Here is a 21282-nt window from a genome sequence, read left to right as displayed (position 1 = left end):
TGCTCTGTCAGGTAAAGGCATGTTTTACAATCTCTGTACTCCAGTTGACGATCATTTCAATAATTGATTAATTAGATCAGTTAATTTTAGCCCTAATTGTAACTTTAGTAATACCTTTCATCTGCTTAGATGTGGGGGTTTCAAAGTAGGGAAACATAGATGTTCCTTGGGACAGTTTACATCTCTGTTAAGATGAAAAGAGAAATCTACTTATGAAAGAAGTACATATATATAAATGTGACAGGTTCCTCAGTGGAAGAACACCTGGCATCTAAAGAAAAATAAAAGATCTCTGTCATTCCTGCTTTTAGACACAGCCGTGTTGGTTGTCTTTACCCTCCTACCATCTTCTTCTGCTGTGGCTCTGCCCCTTAGCAGACTGGCTGCTGTCTGCAGAAAAACAGCAAGCCTGCAGCTCCCTGCCTTCAAACAAAGCAAAGTGAAGCGTGGCACAAGCTGTTGAAATCTAACGCATTAACTCATTTTTGCTGTGTCCCGTCTAAAACTTTACGGATTTCAAAGCCTCAAGATTGGACAAATGGTGAAGAGCATCCTAAAGCCAACATTCCAGCTTGAAAAGTTGAAAGTTTCCAGACTCGCATTTCAAAATCTAATAAAAAATAAGTTTTTAGGTTTATTTATTTGTTGTGTTTACAGTTTGTTGCTTTTAATGCACACAATCATTTTTATTTCTACAAGTTTAAATTGATGTAGCTCTTATTTGGCAGTTTAATAAATGGCATTTAATTATAAACAGGGGAAAAAATTTAAAAACTGCATGAGCGTGTGTTTAAAAAAAAAGCCCCCCTAAACCTAATAAATAAAAATACAGTCAAGCCTTGGCGAGAATTTGCATGGAGTAGAATTGTTGTAATTCAGAGAACTCTGAGGGTTTTCGAACTCGAATGCCCTTTTTAAGGTGGGCTTACTAGTGTGTTTATATCATTAACCTTTTGCAGAATCAAGTCTGTTTCAGTTCAACAACAGATGGTCGACATTTTTCTTCAGGACGTTTTTGGTAGACGGCAGAATTCATGGCTCCATTTATTACAACAATCTTACTTTGACACCTGATGTGATACCAAAAGTCTTGCCGATCATGAATGTGACTTCTGGAAAAATTTAGACTGCATGGCTTTTGTCTTGGAGCCCTGCCATGCAGCCATTTTTACCCAGTCTCTTTCTGATCATGAATGTCAGAACTCTGAAGCAACTTAGGCCTGCATTTGTTTGGATGTTAGATCTGGTCTTTTAGACCAGTCACTGCTTCACTCTTGGGTTGATCTTTTCTGGACAGACGGCCATTCCTGGGAATGTTCACCCCTGTTCCATATTTTCTCTATTTGTTCATCATGACCAACTGTAGGTCATCGGAGTCCTTAGAAATGGCTCCTTTACCTTCTCAGGCAAGGTTACTTCCTCTCTACTGGTACCGTTTTGTCTATTTCAAAATGCAAGCTGAGCAGACAATTAAAGCAAAGCATAATATTTAATTTAATTAGGGGAGCAATTTATTTAGAGGCTTCAAAGTAAACAAAAGACTCACACAGCACTATATTTACAAAGAGGAGATAAAAAATTTAGTGCGGCGTTGCTGCAGCACCATCCATCCATTTACCCTTTCACATCTGCTTAAATAGAGATTGGATCTGGGAGGAAATCGCTCCATGAGGGAAACCTAAAAATCCCTATCCTCGGTATCATCTCCACCTCGTTCTGGGGGTCCAGATGCAGTCCCAGGCAACATATATCCTTCCTGTTGCAAGTTTACATCTGCCTTGGAGTCTCCTTCCAATGAGACAGGCCTCTCAAGAGAGAGGCACGTTTATAGGATGCCTGAGTACATTGCCTTAGTTAGCCCACACACACTCTCCGCTATAAGTTGCCTCCATGTGACGGAGCTCCCACACAAAGAGAGTTTTAAACTTCAGCCGCTTGTATCTCTGAGTTTGTTCCATCGGGCAAGTTCCTTATTTCATGACCACATGAGGGAAGGTCTGAATGTAAACTAAAAGTAAAATCAAGAGCTTGGCTTTGAGCTTCACTCTATCTCAGCACCACGGACAGAAGCAGCTCCTTTGTAACTGCACATAAGGCCTCGGACTGCTCTCCACCCCTCCATAGCCTGATCCCTCCTCTCTCATAGACTGAGATTAATTAAAAATTAGTGATGCACTAATCTTTTTGTTTGCCTCTGACCAGAGATAATTAAGTCTGCTCCTTTTAATCCAGATTTTTTTTTTCTTGTTTTTTTTTATTTAATTAATTTTATTTGATGTAAAGTTTTGACACATAAAGCTGGATAAACAGGCAATTAAAATAAATTAAAATAATAGCTACTGCAATTACCCATTTTCCAGCAAAAGCTGCAGGTGAAGAAATTAATATGCTGGGAAGTGGTAGTTTGAGTAGAAGTTAAGCGCTAACTTTAAAAAATGCAGATCAATTGTTTGGAAATAATTGGATCTTGATAATCTCCATGTTTGCAATTAGCATATTGATCAAGCAACCTTATGGCCAGACTTGTTGCTGTTATGTCAATTAATGTAATGTTTGGCAATTCACTCCTAACATTAAGGTTATTCTCACAGCACCTTGTACCGACTATTTTGTTTATTGGCTATAGTGCCTGTAAATTTGCTGTTAGCTCTTGATTTGAGCATCAAGATCTGCTTTGAAAAGGAATGCTTAGGCATTACTGGCAAACTAATTATGAGACATCTTTTCTGTATTCTTGTTTTACTTGTGGTGCAAATAGCTGAAATAGGAGATGATTAGTAGAGTTGTTTTGTCAGAAAATCAGTTACAGCTTAGATTATTTTCCCCTCATGTATTTAGGAGGCCGAATGAAGGAGCCGCCCTGTGTTTTCCAGCCTGTTGTAGGTTCTTTGATGAGCCATATAAGCTATAGATCTGAGATGGAGAGTGGCTGTAAAAAGAAAAAAAAAAACAAGCAAGATCACCTATAAAACTAGAAAATGTATCTTAATTGGATTTACCTTTAAACTTCCAGCATAAATAGTGGTTTTAATTTGGGGAGGACGGAGCTTATTTTAAGATGTTCTTCACTTGAAGCTGTCCTGTGGAGGTTTCTACATCTCTGTAATACACCATTATACCTGCAACCTGTTATTTTCATCAATAGGAACTTCACAAAGAGGAGTGTGGTCTCTCTCGCTCTAATTCACAGCTCTCTGAACCAAGTGGCCCTATGTTTTCTCACAGCACATCTTTATATCTCTTTGTTATTTAAGATCCAGGGGCTCGAGTGGATGGTGTCCCTCTACAACAACAACCTCAACGGCATCCTGGCTGATGAAATGGGCCTCGGTAAAACCATCCAGACCATCGCCCTCATCACCTACCTGATGGAGTACAAGAGGCTCAACGGGCCCTATCTCATCATAGTCCCCCTATCGTAAGCACTCCCCACTTGGCTTTAATCCAACTATAGTGGGGCACTGTTAACTTGCACCCTGTAATTACTTTACACTAAAATACACAGCAGGGGGGCCAGAATATTCTACCGGGCATATAAAGTGGCATTATTTGACGGTTTCCTTTCAAGAAAAAACATTTCACAACATTCATCTGCCTTGAGCTTTTCTAGGAAGGCAAGGATAGAAGTCCAAGAAACTTTGTTAACAGTGATTTTACTATTTTTAACTAGTTGATGTTATGTACTTTATGTTGTTCATTTACCAGACACTCACAAAGTAGTAGAGAATTGTACAGAAGGTATTACATTAATGTGTTCAGGAGAATGTACTTATATGTTCTTCCAGTGATTTACTGTAGCTGCAGATGGGCTGTGGTTGCCATGGCGACCTATACTCAGTAGACATGATACTGTGATTTTTTTTTTTTTTTTTTAATTCAAAGTAATTATCACCCAGCTTTAGGTTGAGGTGGCAGCATTAGTTACATTTGCCTTCAAATCAGCAAATCAACTGAACTGCCTTTTTGAACTGAAAGCCTAGATATTTAATAAATGTTTATTGCAGAAATGGGTTTAATTTGAGCTCAATGCTTTATACATTAATATCCATCCCTGATCATCTAGAGCAGAACAAAATAGAGATTTTATCCTGCATTGTCCAAATGGAGAGATGATGTGCTCCAGTTTTTAGTTGTCATTATCCTAGAAACTTCCCAATTTGAGCTGAAATCCTCTGACCGTCTTCTTGCATTTATTCTCTCTCAATGATGCCTGGGCTTTTATTTTTTTTCTCAACCATGATAAAAGTCATCAAATTAGGTCACCAATCTTCTTCTGTGGTTTTCAAGTAGCTCTTCACTTTCCTCGCTGTGTTTTAGATAGGATAGATCTGAAGTGGCTCTTAGAGCAATTTAAGGTGATGCCTTTGAAGAGAGACGTGTTAAGTGCTCTAGATTCAGACCCATAGGTAAAAACTCCCTCTTCAGTTCAGAATGTTAAAATCTATTTATCTTTTTTGTTTTTTTTTAGGACTTTGTCCAATTGGGTTTATGAACTTGACAAATGGGCTCCTTCTGTGGTCAAAATTGCGTACAAGGTAAATAACTTTTTTTGTTTTGTTTTATTAATTTGGTTGGTTTGCTTTGACCTGAAACATTCCTTTATTCTCCCTCTCTCCCATTTAAGGGCACTCCTGCTCTGCGTCGCGGTCTTGTACCTCAGCTTCGCAGCGGCAAATTTAATGTTCTTCTGACTACCTATGAGTACATCATCAAGGACAAGCACATACTGGCCAAGGTAAAGCAGTTGAAGGATATGTCCTTTGTTTAAAACACTCTTGAATTTCAAATCTTTTGCATCGTCTGTCTCAAAAAAAAAAAAAAAGTCTTCCATCTTATTATGCAGCTCAAAGTATAGAGTTCTCCCTGGTCCTTCAATCCTTAAAAGTTGTGAATTTGAAAAAAATAAGTTCCAGACCCTTTATTTTTATTTTTTTTGTTAAACAGACATTAAGACAAACCTGCCCTGCAAGTCCTTGAATTCTTTGCAGGGTAGAGATTTCATGCAAATAATGAATTAGATGTTAACCAATGTATACAAACTGTAAAAATAGCCTCTTATTGTATGACTTTTCTCTTTGCTTTGATTTGTATCTAATTTAATTTCCATCACTAAAATGATCCTTTATGAAATAAAGCTACAAAGGGAGTTTCAGAATAAAATATAAAACATGTGTTTCAAAATATTCCTGTTTGGTTTTGATCAGAGGTTTGAGTCTGAGAGGATTTTCTAAAGTAAATCTGGACACGTGAGTGACAGATCATTTGCTTTACATTTTTTTATATATCCATATTTATTTTTTCCTGTATGTGAATGTTAGCTAAATGTTGTTCTTTTTTTTTATTGATTAAAGGATTAAAACCTATTTAAGTGAAATCTAAAGCTTTTTCAGGTTGTATTATGTATAATATCGTTGATATAAAAATAGTCATGCCTAATCTTATACACAGCTGCATTTTCTGAGTTTATAAGCAATTCAAATCTATTTCCAGTTCCCATCTGACACCTGGCTTTTTCATCCACCTACAGATCCGCTGGAAGTACATGATTGTGGACGAGGGCCATCGTATGAAGAACCACCACTGTAAACTGACACAGGTGTTGAACACCCACTATGTGGCCCCCCGCCGGCTCCTCCTTACCGGGACCCCGCTGCAGAACAAGCTGCCTGAGCTGTGGGCTCTGCTCAACTTCCTGCTGCCCACCATCTTCAAGAGCTGCAGCACCTTTGAGCAGTGGTTCAATGCACCTTTCGCCATGACTGGAGAGAGGGTAAACATTAGCTTATGTTTCCTATCATTTTTCTATTCTTTACAGTTTAGGAAAAGCTTAAAACATGTTTTAAATCAACCTTTCTTCTTACATATTGCTCTTATTATTATTTCAGTTGTTGCTGTTTTAACACTGTAATGCACATTTTCATTTATTATAGGTGTTCCATATTAAAATATCAATACAAAAAACACAACAAGATGTTTGATTCCAAAAGGGATAAGAACCTATTATGAATGTTGGTGTTTACTGATGCGAAAGCTAAAGCTGCCGGGTCAAATTCATTTGAGGGCTCATTAAATTATACATGATGGGGAAATCGCATATTAATGCTTTTAATTTACATTAATTCCAATAAATAAGTATTTTTCTATTTATTAAATTGAAACATGTTTTATGTTGTGTTTGCTAAGAGCACGAATTTTCTTTGCTCTCGATGTTCAGAGGAGAGGCTCTCGGGAGGAGGTTAAAGTTGTCTACAGATCAGTTTATCTAATTAATATTGGGGGATCTTCGACCATCTTGATATCTCGCTTTACCCACAAAGCATTGCAGGACTCTATTAAGTAGCTGTGTCAATTGTTGCCATCTTGCTTTCTGACAGTTCCACAATATTGCCAGCAGATGGCACATATGTCTGTTTTCAACATGTTTGGTGCCAGAATTCTATTTATGCTCACTGTCAGGACAAACGTTTAGTGTATATAACTTTTTTTTATCATAATCAAATGGTTTTTGGTGTTCTTTGTACAGACACAACATGACGATGCACCTTTTAGGATGAGCAGCAGCGCCCTCTTCTGGAGGATGATCACATTACTGCATTGAAAGGTCTTGTTAAGCTAGTGGTCAGAAACATTGTGCTTTAACTTTAAGAGATGTCTCTGCTTCAACACACCTACTCTAATTTAAGATAATCAGTATAGCTCTGCACAAGCTAACCGTATGCTGGTGAGGTATTTTAGCCAATTCTTTAGGGTGAGGGACACATCCAAAGGTTGAAGGACACCGAGTCTTGAGAATTTGAGAGATAAAAAATACAAAACTTACCAGGGCATTCACCAAAAGTCGCCTTAGTCAAGCCGAGTCTACCCACATCTGGATGTGGCCCAGCATGCAAAACTGGTCCCTTATTAGCTAATTCTTAGTAGAGCAAGCTCTTCGGTTGGCAATAAAAGCTGGATTAGACCTACCCGATATAACCAAGACTGGGAGTGCAGCATGACCCTCTGATTTAATGTGATTACTTGAAAGAACAAGGAATCGACTCGACTTTGACTTTTACTTTAAAACAGTAGACTTGGAAAAATCACAACTCTTTACACTTAAAGTTCATGGGATGGAGCCAGGAGAGCTTCATTATTGTGTTAAACCAAAAGTTCTATCCTACAGAATGCTCAAGTCCTTAAGTCTCTGTTTATCTGTTTTTCAGGTTGACCTTAATGAGGAGGAGACCATTCTAATCATTCGGCGTCTGCATAAGGTGCTCCGCCCATTTTTGCTTCGAAGACTGAAGAAGGAGGTGGAATCTCAACTGCCAGAGAAAGTGAGTCCTGTTTGATTTGACATTTACTGTCAGGAATCTGTTTGCAGTACAGCTGCTTGATTTTAAATCTGTCTCTGAAAATGCACGTTAAGATGAAGATCATTTAAATGTACTTCGATGCACTTTTAAAAGTGATCTTAAATCCTTAATTTGCAGTTGTATTGACATCACTACAAAGAAAACTGGCAAACTGTATTCAGCACACAGACCCAAAGGCTTTTTTTTTTACTTTTGTCAGACGGTTTTTTTATTTGAATTCATGTTATTTCGATCTTAGAGCTAGCTTCTGCCCTTGGCATCAGTTGATTTTCCCTTTATAAGAACATAAATACATTTTTTTATTATTTTATAATAATAAAAATATAATGTCTTTGTATTTTTTAATACAAAGACATCTTCATTTTTTTTTACCGCCTCAGTTTTCTTATGAATAAATGTTTAGCATGCTGATATAAGTGACCATAAAAGGCCTCAGCTCACCAGTGAGAGTTACTGTTGACTTTTTCCTAGTTTTAATCCAATCTGTAGCTGCCAGTTAGTACACTCATGGGTTCTGCTCTGCCCAGCTGTCTCCTGAATCAACTTTCTCTTTAAACAAGGTCATCCTTGTTGACCTTTTAGTGCATCTATTTAATGTAAGGAGGGAATTTAAGCCGCCAGTATTAACTGCTGATATATGCAACATGTTTGCTGCAGCTGCAGAGGTACAGCTTGGGAATTGATGATAATTTCTGGTGTTTAAGCTGCCTTATGAACCATAAAACCATTCTGTTCCATATTTCTCAGGTGGAATACGTCATTAAGTGTGACATGTCAGCGATCCAGAAGGTTCTCTACCGCCACATGCAGAAAGGCATACTGCTAACCGACGGCTCAGAGAAAGACAAGAAGGTGAATTTTATTCTAACATGTAGGGCCTTGCTGTATTTTACCATGTTTTTGGTTTTTATACATCAAAGAAACCTCTATTAGATAATTATAGGACTGTTGGTTCCCCTGAGTAGGTTTTGGATTAGAACAGGTCAACACAGCACATACTTTGCACTTTAATAGTTAAAACATTGTATAAAAGTTAATTTAGCTCAGTAATTTGAAACCTTAACTTGGGTTATTTAAATGAATTTATTGACTTACTTATTTGTTAAACGCACTAACTGTATGAAGTGGTTTCTAACCATGCTGGTTTCTCATCACTCTAGACTTGAGCCTTGTCTCTTGGGGTTTAGTGACTTGCCCAAGGGCATGAGTGGCAGTAGGACAGTAGATTTGAAACAATGACTTTCTTTTTTACCTCACAGCAACTACTTCACAGAGATCAAGTAAAGGATCTAAGGGATAATTTTTTCCATTCTATTATTTGTTCAAGAGGACTTTGTTTTACTGGTATATAGTCCCCACCTTAGTTGTTCAGAGGGCCTTTAATGCAGAAATTTTACAGCACAGGACCATGATGCCTCTCCTGTGGGGTGTCAAAAGAGCCCCAAGGCTGTTTTAAAGTGGACAGTGAAACTCCTACAGGATCTGAGAGGGGAAGGTTTATGTTTGGGGGGTAGGCTTGTTTGTATCAAAAAGAAATAAATCAATTATTTGCATGATAAACATTCCTTCGATCTCAAATGTAAATAAGCTGAACAATTTCCATTTACATGCCCGATTCTTTTCATTGTGTCACCCTCTCTTTCTATTAAATAGGCTGGATGTCAAAAGGTTTCACTCACTACACAGTAATGAAACAGACAGTTTTTCCGAGCTGGGGAGAAAACATTTTTCTAAATTCTCAAAAGTTCATGACCCGTAGAACAGGCATGTCCAAAGTTGGTCCTTGAGAGCAGCTGTCCTTCAGGTTTGGATTGCTCCTCAGTTTCATCACATGAGATTCTGATGATTAAAGTTCAGCAAAAGCCTGTTAATCAGTTATCAATGGAAATCAGCTGTGCTGAACAAGGGAAACATCTCAAACTTGCAAGAAAGTTGCCCTTGAGGACAAACTTTGGACATGGTTGATGTAAAGTGTTTAACAAAAACAATTTACAAACAAAGGGTGGAGCAAAATGGTACACAGTAAGTGTAGGTACTTATTCTCTAGAGATGCTGCTAAAAACTTGCTAAAATTTGACACCTAAAGTGAAACGCCTGGGAAAACATGTCTGAAATATGACCCATTTAATCATCTGCTCTTATTGAAACTGAGTTCCTTTGCCAATATTTTGCACTTTTGTATATAAAACTGATAGATTGTCCTGTTTTCTCCATCTGAGCCTGATTAATATACTTTAAAGCAGAGTTTTGTTTGATGCACAAAGCATTTTATTCATTTTGGTTATTTTATGTTAATATTTGTGTATTTTTTTATTTTTTTATTTTATTAAAGTGCACTGTTTTGTTAGCTCGTAAAATAGGGTGCTGGACCGAACAAAAAATATAATAATCAAATGTAACAAGCTCAACTTTATATAAGCTTTCTGGGATCCTAAAAGATAATTATTTTTCTTACAAGGTGATATGGGAAAAAAAAAAAAAAACATGTCTAATTTTAGCCACTTAAAAGTTTTTTTTTTTTCTAGATTTGAGTATCTGAAAAGATGCATTATAGTTCATGATTTGAACCATAAACTACATGAATATTCTAATACCTAAAAGACCCAACAAACAAAGAAACAATCAACTTACCCCTCAAAGAAGAACTATACAGTGTAACCAGTATTTGGGGTAAAGCTCCAGGCTTTCGTTAAGGTCATGAATATCAACTTCCTTTCTACAAGTTTCAGAAGAGTCATTTAGATTTGTGTAGTGATTAGTCTGTCTAGAGTTGTTTTCAATTTTCCCAATATTTTCATATTTCTAGAAAGTAATTGTGTCTCCTGGCTGATATAGGCGTCACTGGTTTCTGTGAACCATGGAAATACACATACAAGGACATTTGGAAAGTACTTATAGACATACATTTGTTCAGTTGTTCTTACAGTTCACTCATTCATTTTAAGAACAACTATTAAACATTAATACAATTATTTTTTTTACTTAAAACAACTTGTATGGTGTAGATCAACTTTATCTTGAAGAAAAATAATAATAGTAATAAGTATTATTATTTTTAGTTAAGCAGACTTGATTAACACTATTTTCATTTTCTTCAGGGCAAAGGAGGTGCTAAGACCCTGATGAACACCATCATGCAGCTGAAGAAGATCTGTAACCATCCGTACATGTTCCAACACATAGAGGTTTGCACTGCTGACACAGAAATGTTATATGATATTTTACTGATGTAACTCATTTAGAGCTCTTCCAGTCTCTTCTTCAAATAGGGTCTGCCTTACTGGGTTAGATTTTTTTTTCTTTTTTCGTCTTAGAAGTTGTTGTTTGAATAGTTTCATTCTAGCCGGCTAAATTCTTATCAATATTTTGTTACCCTCCATTATGACCCTTGAGATGAAAATGTTAAATTTGTTACCTCTGTTTATTAAAAAAATGATGTGCAGGCATATTTTAAAAGGTTGTTCCAGCACAGGAGATTAAGATTTAGGACTTCTCTACTTTCCTTTATAAGCACTGAATTCTTTCTTTGATACAGGAATCTTTTGCTGAGCACCTGGGCTACCCGAATGGCATCATCAGTGGGTAAGTTAAACATAAAACAACTTCACTCGTCTGTAGATTCACAGCTCATTTCACTGAGTTTTCATCATTCTACCTTTAAAAAGAACTTAATATGAAAGAAAGCAGCTCCACCAAGTATCAGTGTGAAAGTAAAACCATATTTCTATACTTTGAGTTCAAAAAGGCTTTGGAAGGACTGAACAGATATGGCTCTTATTGAAATGTCAAGTTTCCATTGAATAAAACATTACATGGACTTTATTAAGCCATAACAAGAAATTACCTCTATAGGATCTTTACAAGGAAAATGTGTTAAATATAGCTGCAAAATACACTGCTAAAAATAAATAAATAAAGGGAACACCAAAACAACACAATATAACTTCAATCAAATAAAACTTTTGTGAAATCAAACTATTCACTTAGGAAGCAACACTGATTAATAATGAATTTCACCTGCTGTCATGCAAATTAATAAAAAGCAGGTGGAAATTATTGACAATTAGCAAGACACACTCGATAAAGGAATGGTTCTGCAGGTGGGGACCACAAACCGCTTCTCAGTACCTATGCTTTCTGGCAATGTTTTGGTCACTTTTGAACGTTGCTCGTGCTTTCACACTCGTGGTAGCATGAGATGGACTCTACAATCCACACAAGTCGTTCAGGTAGCGCAGCTCATCTTGGATGGCACGTCAGTACAAGTAGGTCTGCTATGTCTGTCAGTGTAGTGTCCAGAGACTGGAGGTACTACCAGTACACCCAGATATGTGGAGGAGGCTGAAGGAGGGCAACAACCCAGCAACAGGACAGCTACCTCTGTCTTTGTGAAAGGAGGAATAGGAGGAACACTGCCAGAGCCCTGTAAGGTGACCTCCAGCAGGCTACAGATATGCATGTGCCTGCACTAACAGTTAGAAACTGACTCCATGAAGATGGTATGCGGGTACGACTTACCCAGATGTTTTGCATTTGCATTCGCCACCGGCGCCCTGTACAGATTAAAGCAGGTTCACACTGAGCACATGTGACACACGGAGATACCGTGGAGAGCGTGACCAGGTTGGCAGTGGGTCAGTAATGGAGTGGGGTGGAATTTCTTTTGAGGGCCACAGCCCTCCATGTGCTCGCCAGAGGTAGGATGACTGCCATTAGGTACCGAGATGAGAACCTCAGACCCCTAGTGAGACCATATGGTGGTGCTGTTCGCCCTGGGTTCCTCCTAATGCAGGACACTGCTAAACCTCATGTGGCTGGAGTGTGTCAGCAGTTCCTGCAAGATGAAAGCATTGAAGCTATGGACTGACCCGCCGGTTCACCAAACCTGAATCGGATTGAGCACATCTGGGGCATCATGTCTCCATCCAGCTATCAAAGCTACATTGCACCACAGACTGTCCAGGAGTTGAAGGATGCTTTAGTCCAGGTCTGGGAGGAGATCCCTAAGGAGACCACCCACCACCTCATCCGGACCATGCCCAGGTGTTGGGAGGTCATACAGGCATGTGGAGGCCACACACAACACTGGGCCTCATTTTGACCTGCTCTAAGGACTGAACATCAAAGTTGGATCAGCCTCTAGTGGGATGTTTCCCCTTTAATTTTGTGGGTGACTCTATTGGTTACATTTGATTTCCATTGATTATTTTTGTTTTTTTATTGTCAGCACATTAACTTTGTAAATAGCAAAGTATTCAATAAGAATAGTTAATTTGTTCAGATGTAGGATGGTTTATTTCAATCTCCCCTTTATGTTTTTCAATTAAATCACAATTATTATAGCAGAACTAGTGGAACATTTTAATAAAAACACTTGAGAGGATGTTATATTTTAAGTTTCCTGCATCTACACTTTATGTGAAAACATTTAGCAAGTTGAGTTAACCTCTTAAGCCCTACAGCTTAGGACTGTAGAGCTTAAGACTTATCTGGTAATAAAAAATAAAAAAAAAACACTAAATCCTATTTCTCACCAAGCTCTTTACAGCAGAGTTGTTTAGACTATTTTGGTCTTTTTTGTTTTGCCTTTGTTCAGAGAAAACTGTAAATAATTCACAGATTATAATTTGATTTAAATTATTGAAATTTGCTTATATAAAACAAATTATTTTACATTCACACTGTTACAGTTTTAAGTTGAATCTAAGCATAAGAGATGCTTTCAGCTGTGTCCAACACCTTCCTTTGAGGGTTGGTGTCCTGCAAATTTAATGTGTCCTCGGTCCAACGCAGCCAAATCAAATGGCTTAATTACCACCTCAGCATGCATTCAAGTTCAACAGAGTCCTGCTAATGACCTATTTATGTAAAGAAGTTGCAGGGCTCCAGTTCTCAGGGACTAAAGTCTGTCATGTATGATTTAAAGTAAACTCTGTGTGATGCTGACAGGATGATGACTTCTGAAACTAGTTTTCTTTATGTTGTGCTGACATTGATGTTGACATTGAATTCTACCCCTGGGGGACATTATTGTCCTCTGTTATGATTAATGAATGGCCATAAGGAGCATAGAGCTTGTCAAATGATGAAATCCATGAAATTTCACCATAAAATATTGTTTGGATAAGTTTTATATATTGTATGGTTTCGTTAACAGAAATAATTAGTTTATTAAGATCTGTTCTATAAATAAGAAAGCATAGCAGCTGTATGTTAATTAGGTTCCACCAAAATGCTGAAGGGTTTTAAATTTATTTGCATGCTCAACAACTATGCTACATTTCCCCTAGCAACAAGTCTTTTGTTTTCATTTTACAGTGTCAGTAGTACAGCTGAGCAGATAAATAATCTTTATTGTAATTTTCCCCACTCAGACATGATCTATACAGAGCTTCTGGAAAGTTTGAGCTTCTCGATCGAATCCTACCCAAGCTCCAGGCCACTGGCCACAGGGTGCTGCTCTTCTGCCAGATGACCTCTTTGATGACCATCATGGAGGATTACTTCGGTTATCGTAACTTCCAGTATTTACGGCTTGATGGTACGATCCCAACTATGATCTGTTCTGTTAGCGTTTAATAATACTTTACTGGTTGAGCACCAAGAATGGTTGGTATTTGTGTAAATTTCTATTGCTGTAGAGAAACGCAGCGGTTATTCAGCCCCTTGTTATTCAGTGGTTTTGGATTGTGAGCAGGGATCCAAAAGTCTAACCACGTCTGCACTTTGACTAGGCTATTCTAACGGGTTTTAATGTTTCCCCTGAAACCACTTAAGATTAGCTTTATACTTTTTGTTCTTTATTGTCACTGTCTTTATGAAACGTACACCTCTTTCCCAGTCTCAAAGCACAGGCAGAGTGGCATAGATTAGACTTGGACAGATTAAAAAAAAAAAAAGAAGAAATTTCGTTAAGAACAGCTCTGCAGACAATTTCATTTTTTTTAAGTGCAGCCTTGAAAACAGTAAAAAATACATAAAAACAATAGTATAAACATATGACAGTATATTTACAGTTCTAACATTAAATTTTGTTTGTTTTTTGTTTTTTACTTAAAAAACATTACTTACTGTATAGATTTTACTCAAGTATATCATTTATTTAGCAGTGTCCCTCTTTTCCTTTACCTGGACCAGTCTCTCCTTACCTACTGATGACAAACTCCCCCACATTATGTTTTTTTTTTTTCTTTTTTTTTAACATTATTACTGGAGGCTAAGTTGAGACTTCTATTGAAGTGATTAGACTGGTTTTACATTTATGAAGACTAGAGTATTCATTAATGCAAAAGCTTAGTTAAAGATGGCAACTTCTGTTACATCTGCATTTAAAAGCAGATCATTTGGAGTCATCCACTTTTTTACATCACTTTGACATGCCTGGAGTGTATATGTCTATCTAACTAATTACATTTATCAGGATCAATGAACAAAGCTAAGAATCAATAGCGTAGAGAATTGATCCCATACTCTGCAGCAGTCGGAGGCGAAGGTGACTTGACCAAGGATTGGTCATGGTTTCAAAAAACTTCTGTTCACTTTTCTCTTTTTAATGCTGCTTTATACGATCAGAAAGTAAATTTTTAATGTAGCTGCAACATTTATTTGTTTCCAGGAACCACCAAATCTGAGGACCGTGCTGCTCTCCTGAAGAAATTTAACGAGGAAGGATCTCAGTACTTCATTTTTCTCCTCAGTACCAGAGCAGGTGGCCTTGGGCTCAACCTGCAGGCTGCAGATACAGTCGTCATCTTTGACAGTGACTGGAACCCACACCAGGTGCATCCATTAGTCCTCTAATATATAGACGTTTTGATGGGCATTTATGTTTTATTTTTTACCACCAAGCTATGCCTGCTCCTTTTTTCTGGTTTAATAAGGTAAACTTTTATTGAAATTGGATAGTGATGGCTCTACAATTAGTATATTTTCATTTATTTCTCATAAAAGATATGATATGAATTCCTCATCCTGCTTTGTTTTTAGAGTGGAAGGATTATTAAACAAAATGGCCTAATGTGTCAACACGCAAAATTTTTTTTGTATTTTTTTGAGGGTTGAGAGAAGTAGATGGAAAGCTTATCAGAACTAAGAAAGTGACAAAATAATCCATGTGCCGATACACAACGCTGGAATTTGGGGCACTTGTTCTTACTTCATCATCCTAATGCCATGGAAGACGCTAGGATGGCACCTGGGTGAAGCTGGCCCCTATATTTTACGGGATTGGGGGTCACTCATGCAGGTGGAGACAATGTGACTCCTTAATAATTGCATTTAACCCAATACAGAGTTTCTGTCTGTAAAATTTAGAAATAATTGGACACGTACTGGTTATTTTAATAATGGAGCTCTGTGCTTTTTATTTCAGGGACAGCACTTTTGTGATTGAGCAAATTGAAGCTTTAAGGACAAAAAGATCTTTGCAAACATAGAGAAAATGGGGATTTATTTGAGTTTTTTTCCTTCTTTTTTTTTCTTCATCACTGTGCCATGTTGCATATGAGTGTAAACGCTCAACTTAGACTGCCTATCATCCAATTCTTTCTGCATAAGTAGCCATTCGCTTACTGGCTCATTGGGCAACACGCATTTTTAAAAACCTTCTATGAGCCAAACAAAGCTGCTGTATACATGAATTGTGGGTTTCTCCCCTCCTGATATACAGATGCAGCCTGTTGAGATCTTACTATGAAAAAGGGGCAGATTTTCTCAACTCAAAATGTACCATCTTAAAACTTCAGAAACTATAATTTATAACCCTGAGCGGTCCGTTTAAATCTCAACAATCTCATTTTGTGGTGAAACGAAACTTACTCTTCTCCGAATTTGATGGCTTTTACTGTTTTTCTCAGTTTGTGCTCTGACGACTTTTTCCTAGTTTTGTCAAGGCTGCATATTTCTAAGAAATGTCAACTCTTTTATGGCAGGCTGTGCATGGTTTTCTGTCCTTTTAGATAAATGGCTTTAGCAGGCACACTGTGAAAGTGCTTGTGGAACTTTGACAGTGATGTGCAAAATGGGAGATTTTAGTTTTATTCAGAAATACTGATTTTTTTCAACAGTTTTTAAATTAATCTATTCCTTTATTTTCCACACTACTGCTCCAGCCTTTGAAAATGCAAGCGCATGATTGTGTAAATGCGTAAATACTTGAATTTTTGTCTTTTCAGTTATCTAGTGTATTTTCTATTCTTCTAATATTGGGCCTTAATAAGTAACGTTGGCGTCTGCAGTTACATTTCGTGTGTCTTTTTTTGTTTTGTTTTGTTTTCTTGCCTCCATTACACTCATGTCCAAACGATGCCACAGTTTGCTACCAAAGAGTAAATAGCAGATCAGTTTTTCAGTTTAGGATAACAGAGCTCGAAATAAAAAAAAAGATCACCTCCAGTGATATCTTTCAAGGTAGAAGCCTGGAAGAGCTCAGTCTAGAAGGCGCAAAGTTTGCACAGTCTGAAGTTAGTCTCCTAATTGCTTTTGTTGATTTATTCTGGCTGAAAAAAACAAAACCTTATCCTCCATCATGGCTCTCAAAGCCTAAAGTAAAAAATATGAGGTTGTAACATAGAGCTGAATCATGAGAAAAACATCAGAAAATTATAGCTTATATACCTGCAGTATATAAGCTATAATTAGGATCCAATTTGGTAACAAATGACCTGGATCCAACACAATCTGGAATGCTGAAGATTATATAACCCTTACTATCTAATTTTCTGGTGGGTTGGTTACTTGTTTGCTCGTTGCACAATAAATAAAAATATTAGTTAAGAAAAAGGACAGTTTTGTGTCAATAATAAGTCATAAGTTACCATGGCTGGGTGTATCACCAGTTGACCTCATGTTTGATTAAGGGCGTGGCAGTGCGTCACCAGGATGGCTTTTTTCATCGGACACCAACTCATTGGAACAAATTAAACACATAGTATTTAGATAAATTAATTAACAGTAAACACTTCCTGAGAAGCAAATCTAATAAATGTGTATATGTTAGATTTCCCTTACCTTACTGGAAGAAATGATGCCAGAATGTTCCGTCAGTGGTGAAATCCTCCTCTGCCCCGTAGGGTCCATCCTCCGTCCTCTCCTCACATTCCTCAATCTCCAAACTGTCTTTACTTCTCTTACATAACTTTCCAGACTATTAAAACTCTACCAGAATATCTACAGTATTAAAGCTCTATCCAAAACCTGAACTGAGAAACTCTCCAACAAACCCCCACATTTTGAGCGAATACTAAGCTGTTTCAATGCCTGTCTGAAGCCAGACTCTCCCAGGGTGTTTTCAGCTACAATGATCTTCATCATAAAACCAGAATTAATTGTTTAAAGAGTTACAGTGGGGTTTTAAAGCATCATGAAGGGTTTTAAAACCTTGTCTGCTGAATTGGCACTCTCCAGGTAAACTGAATTGACTTGAATTTTACTGGGGTTTTTTACTTGTGTGAACAATATATATATTTTTTCATTTGAAGATCACATTTGTCAAACTCTCTTTTCAGTCTTTTCCAAAAACATTTTATCAGAAATCAATAAATTTTTAGGATTTGCAAATAAAAACTACCATTTAACATGTAGATGAACATGTAGATGAAGGGATATGATTATCTTTCACTCTTTGCCTGGAACAAATCAGTTTATTTTATATTTTTCCTTTAGATGAGGATGATTTCGGTCACGGCTAAAAGTTTTATTCTAAGATATTGAGTTTAATCTGGAGGTTTTATGTTCTTTGTTCATTACTTTTCCTTTATCCAGCCGTTAATGCCTGGAAATGTTGTCCCCATTCTTTATTTCCAGGATCTTCAGGCCCAGGATCGGGCTCACCGCATCGGACAGCAAAATGAGGTCCGTGTGCTTCGTCTCTGCACGGTCAACAGCGTGGAGGAAAAAATCCTGGCTGCTGCCAAATACAAACTAAACGTGGATCAGAAGGTTATCCAAGCAGGCATGTTTGACCAGAAATCCTCCAGCCACGAGCGGCGGGCCTTCCTCCAAGCCATTTTAGAACACGAGGAACAGAACGAGGTGGGAACTGAGTTTTAACGCTCATCAATATTCAGATGAAAAGATTTCAGACCCAGACAAAAATCCTTCACTCCCAAGTAGGTTGTTTAAGTTGCTGAATTCGCAAGGACAATAAATGGCTGAATTTCGGCTTGTAAGCAATGTATTATGTGTTAGGAACATTTTAATTAAATTTTTGTCTGCATAATGAGGGCTTCTCTTTGATGTGAAAATTATTTGTCCTTGAGTCATTTTTTTGTGGTCGTATAATCCAACCTCAGCTGTTTATTTGTGAAATCTGAATAGCACAGTGGAGTCTACTTTGTTAGCATATTAAATAAAAGGAGCAAAAATATAAATGTTTTAAATTCTACATGAGTTCAAAAGGCTGTTCTGATGATATCTTTGTTCAAGGAGGAAGACGAGGTCCCTGATGATGAAACCCTTAACCAGATGATCGCCCGCAATGAAGATGAATTTGAGCTGTTTATGGTAAGAAAAACACATTTTCATCAGCTCTGAAAGGCATTTACATTTCAGTGAACCTGAAATGTTCACTGAAATGAAAGTTTAGAAGAAGACTAAAGCAGATGATCTGTCACAGCCCAATGCTCCTGGAACATTTCATAATTTCTTTTACAAACTTCACAGAGGCGTCGTTCTGCATGAGAACATCTTGGGTGTTGCAAAGTTCTCAGTTTTAGTGCAATTCAAAGTTCTTCAGGGAACTTTTTTCTTTTATCTCTAATGGTTTATTTAGATTTTTCATGCTTAATTTTGTGCTGTATGTTAACTCGCTCCATGCTTCACTGGGTCCAAAAGCAGATGTACAGCATACTTATTAAGAGCATTTTGTTTGATATATATATATATATATATATATATATATAAGAAAGTAAAGAGAATATATGACTTTAATAACATGGGATTCATTTTATATTCTGTTAGAGAGAAATGTGGACTGTTCTCTGTGATTTCATGGTGCATTTGTGTTTTGAATCAAATAATAGTCTTGTTGTTTCACATGTGAAGCTACCTGCTGCTGTACGGTTAAATTATTTTATTCTATAGTCATCAGGCTTGGATGTTACTATGGAATTAACCTTTCAATAAATGTAGAAAATACCCTTCAAACAGTAAACATAATTCTGTGATACATTTAAACCTCTCAGATCCATCTTTGAGCTAAAAATATCAGAGACCCTTCTTTGTTTATTAATGGAAATAACTTCTCCTGCCGTGTTTTAGCGCATGGACATGGACCGTCGTCGAGAAGACGCCAGGAACCCAAAACGTAAGCCTCGCTTAATGGAAGAAGATGAGCTGCCTTCCTGGATCATCAAGGACGATGCTGAGGTGGAGAGGCTTACCTATGAGGAAGAAGAAGAGAAGATGTTCGGCCGCGGATCACGCTGCCGTCGGGACGTCGATTACAGCGACGCCCTGACCGAAAAGCAATGGCTGCGAGTAAGAACTCTCTCTAACCATATTGCTTTATTTCCTTACGCTTACAAACAATGGGATGAATTACATCATAACCTAATAAAATTCTAAAACTGTTATAACATATTTGACAGATGTGAACAAAAAAACAAATTAGAGTTCCTTTAAACTCTACTTAGGACACTAAATGTTTCGAACTAAATCATCCTATTTGAAAAAGCTGAATATTTTTATCCCATACATTAGAAACTTTTTCTAATTTCAGCTGACGAATATCCACATTTAAGGAATTTACTAAATACTTCTGTATAATTATAATAATACATGATCGGTGATTTAACAATCAAATACAAAGTAATGTTAGTAAACTAGAGTTTTATTGTCTTACTTCCAAGACATCTGTAATGAATTTTTTATATAAACACTGAGCTTTCTCCGTATAGATGCCTTTGGACCACTGTAGGGTTACTGTATGTCTTTGGTATTTTTAATGATGCACCGAGGGAGAGATCTGCAACCGAATCCTTTTTGTTGTGAGAAGAACTAAATATTTCATTATGCTTTTAATACTTGATTGTTGAAACAATCTACGGGAATCAAAAGTCCTTTGATTGCTGCTGCTCATTTAAACACAGAGAGCAGCTTCCTCCAGTTTGATTTCATTGTTATGATCCCCAATATTATCGCCATTACTATTTACACTACTTTCATTCTGTGTTTTTTTACTCCATCTTTGACCTTTCCCTGGTTTCTCCTTTTTTTTTTTTTTTACCTTTTGTCATCCTTTTCACTTTCATGGGAAGCTGAATTTGATTAGATCTTTTTTGGCAGATATGTGAATAGCTGAAATTGGATTTGTCAGAATGTCAGTGGATGTTTGATCAGTGCATCTCTAAGCATAGATAATGTAAGAGTCGACGATCCATCTGCTCCCCTCATTGTGTTGCACTATTTAAATTGCACCTCAATCTTTTAATAATTGCCCTTCAACATTTTACATAAGATACCAAATATTTACAATTTTCTTATCTTAAATATTTTAATTAGGACAACAAGTTGAATGTGTTGACCTTTTATTTCAGTACTTCTGGTTTTTACATTCTCTCTTGTTTACATTGCACTAAATCAATTCAATGCTCTATTTTGTTTCACTTTTTCATACTTTCACAGGTTTGCCTTCTTTTTGTTAGTCAGCAAAAAACTGCTTTTAAAAAAATGCTTTGCATCCATTGGATTTCTCCACATGTAAACATATGCACAAATTTGCTTATCGCTATTAGTTTTATATCACTTAATAATAACTATCCATTTGGTCCAGGTATGTTGGACCAGGGACACATAATCAGATGTTTCGCTTGTGTGATGCTGGTGGCAAACAAAAAATAAACACACTTTCCCCTAGAGAAACGCGTAAAGCCCCGCAAATCAATTTTATTGAGTTGCTCAGACGCTTCAGGGAAAACAGAATTAGAAC

General features: G+C 37.1%; 1 protein-coding gene across 1 annotated transcript in view; it reads left to right on the top strand.

The window, feature by feature from the left end:
- LOC107096512 (probable global transcription activator SNF2L2) overlaps positions 1-21282 on the top strand; it is a 52857-nt gene that overhangs the window by 14067 nt on the left and 17508 nt on the right. The window contains exons 16-29 of the mRNA XM_015393191.1: positions 3255-3418; positions 4469-4535; positions 4625-4735; positions 5528-5770; positions 7203-7316; positions 8103-8207; positions 10454-10540; positions 10891-10937; positions 13730-13896; positions 14971-15134; positions 18159-18386; positions 18780-18857; positions 19614-19832; positions 20252-20267. Of these exons, the coding sequence (XP_015248677.1) occupies positions 3255-3418; positions 4469-4535; positions 4625-4735; positions 5528-5770; positions 7203-7316; positions 8103-8207; positions 10454-10540; positions 10891-10937; positions 13730-13896; positions 14971-15134; positions 18159-18386; positions 18780-18857; positions 19614-19832; positions 20252-20267 (1810 nt within the window). The remainder of the gene's footprint in view (positions 1-3254; positions 3419-4468; positions 4536-4624; positions 4736-5527; positions 5771-7202; positions 7317-8102; positions 8208-10453; positions 10541-10890; positions 10938-13729; positions 13897-14970; positions 15135-18158; positions 18387-18779; positions 18858-19613; positions 19833-20251; positions 20268-21282) is intronic.

Source organism: Cyprinodon variegatus, unplaced genomic scaffold (assembly GCF_000732505.1).
Source record: "Cyprinodon variegatus isolate N-32 unplaced genomic scaffold, C_variegatus-1.0 Scaffold629, whole genome shotgun sequence".
NCBI lineage: Eukaryota > Metazoa > Chordata > Actinopteri > Cyprinodontiformes > Cyprinodontidae > Cyprinodon > Cyprinodon variegatus.
Note: the sequence above shows the minus strand (reverse complement) of the source record. Positions and strands in the feature narration are given on the sequence as shown.